The sequence below is a fragment of the Varanus komodoensis genome, unplaced genomic scaffold, assembly GCF_004798865.1.
Source record: "Varanus komodoensis strain SLA01 unplaced genomic scaffold, ASM479886v1 scaffold45, whole genome shotgun sequence".
Lineage (NCBI taxonomy): Eukaryota > Metazoa > Chordata > Lepidosauria > Squamata > Varanidae > Varanus > Varanus komodoensis.
Genome location: NW_025336011.1, coordinates 2,872,244 through 2,880,674, shown reverse-complemented (window position 1 = coordinate 2,880,674; position 8,431 = coordinate 2,872,244). Strand labels below are relative to the sequence as shown.

At 48.2% G+C, this 8,431-nt stretch overlaps 1 protein-coding gene across 1 annotated transcript; it reads left to right on the top strand.

Annotated features, from left to right (window-relative positions):
• The first annotated feature begins 745 nt into the window (after positions 1–745).
• Positions 746–7,984, top strand: HOXB13 (homeobox B13). The gene is made up of 2 exons (XM_044444507.1): positions 746–1,439; positions 7,704–7,984. Exons 1-2 carry the CDS (start codon positions 746–748, stop codon positions 7,982–7,984), a joined length of 975 nt encoding a protein of 324 aa, XP_044300442.1.
• Positions 7,985–8,431: the final 447 nt, after the last annotated feature.

Sequence of the window (8,431 nt, the reverse complement as noted above, 5' to 3'; positions counted from 1 at the left end):
AAGAGGATGCGCCCTGGTGCATTTCCACTGTCAAATAAGGATCAGAAATGCTGAATACTTGTTGCGGTGATTTTAAGGGATATTCTGTATATCCCCTCAACGACTCAGGGGTTATGGATGTTTCGAAAGAACTGGGTGCAATTTGGAGACGGATCACCACTGAATTATTGAGTTTGGTGTATTGCCTCTCCTTTGAGGTTCCCATAAATGGGCACCCCGGACGATTCCTTCTGCAAACGCCCCCTTTCCCCCGCTTTCCATTAAACTGCGTCCATTTCATGTGGGTGAAAAGGCGCTGGGGTGCCCCCTCCCCGCCTCGCCTCGCCCAGCTGGTCAGACTGAAGGGAAAGCAAGCGCAGGCGTCCCCTGCCCACCCCTTCCCGAGTGTGGGCGTCCCCTCCCCGCCCCACCCCCTTTCTGGCGTCTGGCCGGGAAGGCGCTTTCGCAACGCCGCTCCCCCCCCCCGCGCCGCCTCCCCCCCCGGCAGGTCTCCGGTGGGTGCGCGGCAGCCAATGGGAGCGCCATTGCGCGCAGGCACGTCCTTCGCGCGTGTGCCTGGCGGGGAGAAGCAGCCCGGGGCCGCGGGCCCGGCGACCCTCCTTGGGCGGCCGCCAGCCTCTTAAACAGTCCTCGCGCCCCGGCCCGGCCCCAGTCGTGCCCCGGCCCCGTCCCTCCTGCCGCCGCGACGGAGCGCAGCTCGCGGGCTGAGGCGGCCCATGCGCCGTCCCGCGCCGCTCTGCGCCCCATGGACGCCGAGGCAGCCTTCGCGGAAGCCCGCAGGGGCGCGGAGGAGGCGCCGCGCAAGGGCATGGACGGCTTGCTGAGCCCGGCCGCCTTCTCGGCTAGCGGGCCCTGCAGGAGCGCGGCTGCGGTCGACCCCGGCGCCCCGGCAGCGATGCAGGGCGCCGGCTTCCCTGCCCCGGACGGACCTCCTCCCCCTCCAGGCTCCGGGGAGGGCTCAGCCAAGCCCTGCATCCCGTGCCCGGCAGCCATCCCGCAGGCTTTGGCCGCCGCCGTCGCCTCGCCCTTCTCCTACGGATGCACCGGGGGCGGCTACTACTCGTACCGCGTGGCGCGGAGCTCCCTCAAGCCGTGCCCCCCGCCGCCGCCGCCTCCGCCGCCGCCGACCGGCTACCCGACCGAGAAGTACCTGGACGCGGGCAGCTCGGTGGCTGCCCCCGAGGACTACCAGACGCGGCCGGCTGAGTTCGCCATCTACCCGGCGGGTTACGCGGGGCCTTACCAGCCGATGGCGAGCTACCTGGACGTGTCCTTGGTGCAGGCCATCGGAGGGCCTCCGGGAGACGCCAGGCACGAAGCCCTCCTGCCCGTGGACCCGTACCACGAACCGTGGGCCTTGGCCGGAGGCTGGAACAACCAGATGTGTTGTGCCAAAGAGCAGAGCCCGGCGGGCCACTTTTGGAAATCTGCGTTTCCAGGTAACGCGTGGCTCCTTCAGAGAAGCTGCATCCCCGCTCCTCTCTCTGTCACCCCCCTTCCACCAGCGCCACGGCGGCGCCACATTCCCGGGGCTTTCGGGGGAACGTGTTGAACCAGAACTAGGGAGCGCCTCGGTCCCTCCAGCGAGACGGGCTTGGGGCCCTATTCTGCCGAAACGCGGCCGAACGATCGCAGATCCTCCGGGGCTGGCGTGGTTGGAAACTGCAAAGTCCCCAGGCTCCTTTATTTAACACCTCCCCATCTCTTCCAGAGTTGAGAATTTGGCTGAATTACCTTTGCTGGGAAAATTCCCTGGTTATTTCTGACCTGTCTCGTGAGACTGTCACTCTTTCTTCTTTATTCGTGTAGTATAATAATTACTACATATCGGTTCCCAGGCAAACTCGCACCGCGGAACGTGGCGCACACATGTGCTATTTTCTTCCCGTGGCATAAGAAATTAGGTCTACCTCCCGGCTTCTCGGCAATACGCAGACTGAATATTATCTAGAATATGTTAGACCATAGAATAGTCTGAAGGTGCATAAGGCATCCACCATGTTGGAGCTAAGCAATTTTGGGATTGGCCTGAGCTTAGAGGGGAGACCACTTGTGAACCTCATGCAGCCTCCTTGAGTTCCACAGGGGGAGAAAACTGGCATATGAATATATGCAATCAGTCAAAGCGTGTGCTTCTGATTTCCAGCCATACTGTGAGTAGCCCTTGTGGCCTCTCTGTACTGTGCTCCCCACACAGAGTTCTGTGGCTGATTTCAGTGCCCTGTGAGGATTTTTCGGTCTCACCTGGAATGTTGTTATAATTTATGTCTGAGTTTAACCAAATTGTATGTGTGGGAGGATCCCCAAGTTTAACAGTAATTATGGAAAAGGCCAGCCTGGGAAGGTTGTGAATTGTGCTATGAAATGCTCTCATTATGGCTGGAACTAAGATACCTCTGCACATATATATTTGTATGCATGTATTTGCTAGAAGTTGACAGGTGCCCCTCTTGGTCACTTCCAGGATCCAAATGGAACAGCCAGGCTAAAGATTCCTGTTGTCTTTGAAATGCTTGGGATTCTTGGGAACTACACAGAGTTCAGACTGAGCCAGCCCCAATCCTCCAGTGCTTGACTACTTAGGTGTGTAGTCTATAGTCTAATGATGAAGTCAAGGATGTCTCTGAGCATATGCAGTGTGCCTTTCTCACATTTCTTAGGAGCCCTGATTAGCATAGAAATTGCACAGAGGCGGATTTACGCTCTTTCACCTGTCAATGTATTTATTTTCAGATTTTGACCGAATAAATTAGGTCTCTAATTGATTTAAGAGTTGCAAGGTGCTGGTATTGCTCTGGTGCAGGATATCGTACTTTAGAGCAGGGCTTTATTTTCTATCTTCCCACTCACCCCATTTTTTGTGTCTCTGTGCTTGTTTCCTTCTTTCTCTTTATTTGTATTGCTGAATTCTGATTCTTCAAAGCCATTGGAAAAAGGATGAATTTTTTCTCAGAAAATGTATATGATAAGAGAAATTACAAATTCCTTATGGCAGATGCAGGAGGGAAAGAACCCAACAACTCCACACACCCAGGAACAGATAGGCAGACTGCAATGGTAGGACTGGATATTATTGCTGGATATCATTGCTGTTCCCCAGAGATCAGTAGAACATTTTGAAGGATGTAGGATAGCGGCAGCTGGGCACTGATTAAAGTGAAAGCTCTAAGCTCTAAGGTTATCGCCCTAAGCCAGCTTATTTGCAAACCAGCCCTAAAGCAATGACTAGATTCTCTATCTGCTCATTTGCATGCTTAGGACTAAGGTGTAATCTTAGCATTTCCACTGCTCAGCCTTTCCCTCCAGATCCTTCCTGATGTAATGGAGGAGCACAATAGTTCAAAAATGAAGGGCTGGACTACCCTTTAGGAAGTCCAGGTCCTGAGTGAGACAAATTCCACCCTGTAATGGACAAGCAAAAGGCAGGGTTGGACGTATAAAGGAAGGGGAAACACTTTGCACCCACAGAAACATAGTGGTCTTTGAAGGTGTAGGCAGTGTGTCTTAAATAAATGGTATGGGGAGGGCTCTTTGGGGTATGCTGGGGATTCCATCTGGGTGCAGGGGTGTGTGTGAGCGAGTGTGCGTAGATTAGATGGCTGCTGCATTCATTCAGGGATGTTCAAGAAAACTTTGCCACCAGGGGTCGTACAGTCCCCTGGGCCACTGCAATCTCTGGCTGCCATTCCCTCCAGTTCCAGCTTATCACATGATGTGGGGAATCACGGGGACTGCCTGAATGCCTGTCTTGGATTGCATAGCTCATGAACAGTATTGGACTATCAGACAGCAGCCAGTTGATTTAGTTGTAGTTCTCTGGCTTTCTTGAAAATAAGTCTTCTAGTGCTAACTCAAGAACACAGCATATAATAGCATCCCATGTGATGAAGGATTCTGTAAAACCCCAAAGCTTGCATATTCCCATGCCAGCTTAAATGACTTCCATTTTGGTTTCTTGTAATGTTATATTAGTTTATGTTTACACTTGTTCATGCCTGAGATTTTAGCACTAACCGTGTTTGCAAGTGCAAGAGGCAATATTCTTTCCTCCATGAAGAGAATGTTTTCTGACAATGGAAGAAACTAAGTCTAAGGATGTGGCTTACATTCAATTATATCCTGCAATCAATCAGCATATTTTCCTGAAAGAAATCCCATTTCTTTTCAGTGGAATATACTTTTACCTGTTAGCTTAAGTTTTCAGCTAACTTTTATGGACTAGTTTCAACATATAGAATGAAGCTTGTTCTTCATTAATAGTAACTCATACTATACTATTCCAGTTCCAAAAGTTTGCACAAAACGCAACTTCAGGAGAGAAATCTGCCTGTTTGCCTTGAGATCAGTCTCCAAGATCCTTCTTGTGGATTTAAGTCTGATTTGCCAACTCTTCAGAAGTTTTGGACTGTTTTGCTTATGGGCATGCATCCAAGCCACTACACAGTGCTGGCTTTGTTTCAGGAACAACATACATCATCTGGCCAATATCTATATATAAATGTTATGTTGATTCAGTACATTATAAGATCATATGTCTTCAGCAATTATTTAGGATTAATAACATAGCTCCTTAAGGCAATGTACCAATATTATTTGTTTATTTTAAGTATAGATATGCACACACACCACTTTTTAGCTATACAAAGGCCAAAGTGGTGTACAATATGCAAAAATGATACAGTAACGATAAAGGTTAATATTACACAACAGTAGCATGATTTTATATCATATATTGATCTCACAACATCAGTTAACTGTCAGTATTATTTTCATTATGTATATAGTTATAGCCCCCCCCCCCAAAAAAACACACACATAAATTTTAAATCAAGTAGCATCAGTCACAGTGCTCCATGCTTCCAGAATGGTTTTGTTTCAGAATTTTTTGATATTGGAATAATGAGAGTACAATAACTACAGCAGAGAGCTTCAGCTATGGGTGGTATAGAAATATAGATGTAGTAGTAGTAGTAGTAATAATAGAGTACATATCCCTAAATTCCATTTTATGTTGATTCAGTATTTTTGAATTCTTTTTCTTTAGCCACTTCATCTACAACAACAATAAAAAACAAGGGTGCAAAATCAGAACGTTCTTTTCTGCAACTCTAATGAAATTAATGGGAAAAGCTGACATCCCTCCACACTTCTGAATTGGCCTTGTGCAGGAGATTTTCCCACTGGATTTCCTCCAGTGTTGCAGTTAGAGAATTATGGACTCTATATTTAATTATCTTATATTTGAGAAATGGGGAGGATCTTTAGATGCCTTCCAGGTTATAGAATCGTGGCTCCCACAGTTCTCGGCTAACATGGCCTGGCTGCTTTAGATGGTGGCACATATTAATTTACTTACTTCAAAATACAATTTTCTTGAAAATGTTGGTAAGGGAGGCCCTGGACACCTGTCAGCATCTGAAATGCGCTCTAATGCAGCTTTTCCTTCACCTTTGGACTACAGCTCCCATCATCTGGCAATTGGATGGGGTTATTGAGGTTGATGTGCTTTGTAGGCCAAAACATTTGGGAGGAACTATGTTAGGGAAGACTGCCGCAATGCTTGAATTATTATATAACACTAATATGATACTGCATGGTTACAAATGGCTGCACAATTACAATGTGGACAATGAAACATCACAATAATAGCACTTTGCACAGTGGCCAGGTATGCTGCCTTCTTTCACCAATGAAGTACCTACCATTGCTGCATCACACAGTATGACTGTGGTGGTGTGGAGTGCAAGAAGTATTCAGTATAAATATTTTAGTAATATATTTTGCTGTTTATGCTTATTTTTCATCAAGGACAAGAGGAAACATGAAGAAAATCCTTTTGTCCCAAACATTCAGTAAAGGATTTTGTTTATGATTAGGCACTTTTAATTGTAATGAGTTGGATCTAGTCTTGGAAAAGTCCCCTGAAAAAATGGGAGCTCATGCATGACCTAAGTTACATTCATTTCAACAGATCTGGTCAAAGTATTTTAATTCTGGATCCAACCCATTTCTTCCAATGGCAGATTTACTCATGTGACTGGATGTCTTTTAATTCACATGTATTAGAGCTTAGGAATACTTGCCCTCTATTGGATCACATCCATATTTTTAAAGTGTCTGTTAAGCAAAATACAGTTAGCCTCATATTGTCTTAAGCCTCACTGAGGATTAGAATTGCAGATGATGGGCTTAATATGTATTGTCTGCTGCCCCATCCCTTATAACTAAATGGAGCTAAAATCCTGGTTGAAATAATTCTACAATAATTTTTAGATCCGTGTGAATCTGTTCTCTGCCTTGGCTGGAAAAATATTGCAACTGTAACAGAAGAAGAAAATATGTGAAATGCCATGTCAGTGACCTAACATTTAAAAATGCATTTTTCTGCCATTTTAAGACAGAATCCTAGTTGCTTACAGTGAAATAAGTGACTAATGACCAAGAATTCCTCAGACTCAGCTGTCTAAAGAATGTTGCTTCCACTGTGCTATATGCTTTGTAATTCACTATTATTATTTTACTCTGCCTATTCCCAGTACTGGGACTCAATTTTAATTGTTTTCATTCAGCACATTGCAAATGGTATGTCATTGATTATTAAAATAATTGTTTATATTCAATTTTTTTGTGAGAGACTTGATGTAAAATTCACTTCTTAGATTGCCATTGTTTTCCTCAGACACAACAGTAAATAAGACATATTCATTACTCCTCTGTATGTTCCTATAAAGTATCAAGTTGCTTGATTGTATTCATTACTATAGTCTTCTTGAAATTCTAGTGCTCATAGGCAGAGGCAGGCAATAGGCTTAGGCTTAAAGTTTGTATGAAATGAACGATTATACATCTAGATATGAGAGAAGTAGAGATGATAATATACGTAGGACCAAAGACCTGGAAATAAGGAGATGAGCAATTCAAGGACCTAGTGCTTAGTAACTCCTATGTCCCCATTCTTGCACAAAAGACTTTTCTACGGGAGTAACGTCAATTTAATTGTTTACAAACTTTGTGAACGCGATTTAGTCAGTTTGAAACTCCAACAAAACCAATTTGATTAGGAATCACGTGTAATCTTAATCTCCCCATTGTTGTTGTTCCGAAGGGAAGTGAAGCGGATGGGGTTGGACAGGTAGAAGCTAGTACTCGGATATATCACCCAATTGTAAACTTGCATCAGTTCCCTTGATTGTACTGGACCTGGAAGCAAATGAGAGGAATTCCTGCTCAGCGGATCCATTAGGTTCCCGTTTCCCCGCCTTTGCATTGGTCAAGTCACACACGATTAACCTGGTCCAGTCAGATTTCGGCTGCTCTGCCGAGCGCAGCTGATTTCACTAGGATGTTGCGTGCAAGCACAGCTGCCGCGTAGAATCGGGGCTACGCTGCCCTGAGCACCGGGGTGCGGCCCCGGCCCAACTGCGCCGGGGACTAAGGAAACCTCCTGGCGGCAACGCCTGTGAGGATAACTTGGGCAAGGAGGCGCAGAAACAGAAGGGAGCGGCGGGCAGAGAAAGTGGTGCACGCAGGTTCGCGGGGCGCTTGGGCGCTTTCGTGCCAGTCAGGTTCGCTCCCGCGCGGGGGAGACCAAGGGCTGGGCTGCGGCTGTCAAATTCCTTCCTCCGCGAGCTCCGCCGGCAGGCCTGCCTTGCTACCCCGTGGCTAGTTTAACCGGGTCTCCTCTCTCTCTCTCGCTTGGTCAGAAGCTGTAGGCCAGCATCCCCCGGAGGCCTGCACCTTCCGCCGCGGCCGCAAGAAGAGGATCCCTTACAGCAAGGGGCAGCTGAAAGAGCTGGAGAAGGAGTACTCCAACAGCAAGTTCATCACCAAGGACAAGAGGAGGAAGATCTCCGCTGCCACCAACCTCACCGAGAGACAAATCACCATCTGGTTCCAGAACCGGAGGGTTAAGGAGAAGAAGGTGGTGGCCAAGGTGAAAAGCAGCAGCGGCGGCAGCAGCAGCAGCGGCGGCGCCACGCCGTGAGACAAAGGCGCTGCGGAGCGCAGAGGGGGCGAAGGGCGGCGCGGAAGGCAGCAAGTCGGGCGGCCAGAAATTCACCAGGCGCCCCTGCCGACTTGCGGGGACAGGAGAGGAGCGGGGAAAGGGGGCGCGCGGGAGCCTTTCCAGCCCTCGGTGGCTTCCCGTTTCGCGGGGCCGCCGTCCCTGTGAATGCCTCCTCTCTCTCTTTCTGCGAGGATCGTTGGCGTCCTGTTCTGGAATAAGTCCAGGCCTATCGGCCGGTGATTGCAGAGCGAGGCCCTGTGATCGTGATTGTTGTGCATATCATTTTAGCGTGTGCGTGTGTGTGCGTACGTAGGGAGGGAAAGGAGAAAGCGCGTGCAGTTGAACGCGTGTCTGAATGGGTTGTTGCTGTAGCCGCTTTGGCTCCATTCCTGTGAGAATTAGGTTATCTTTCTTTTGTGCGAAGTT

Bases quoted from the DNA above. Each gene is read 5' to 3' on its own strand.
- HOXB13 (XM_044444507.1), top strand. From the start codon at position 746: ATGGACGCCGAGGCAGCCTTCGCGGAAGCCCGCAGGGGCGCGGAGGAG. The intron at 1,440-7,703 runs GTAACGCGTGGC...TCGCTTGGTCAG, and splicing joins TTGGAAATCTGCGTTTCCAG to AAGCTGTAGGCCAGCATCCC.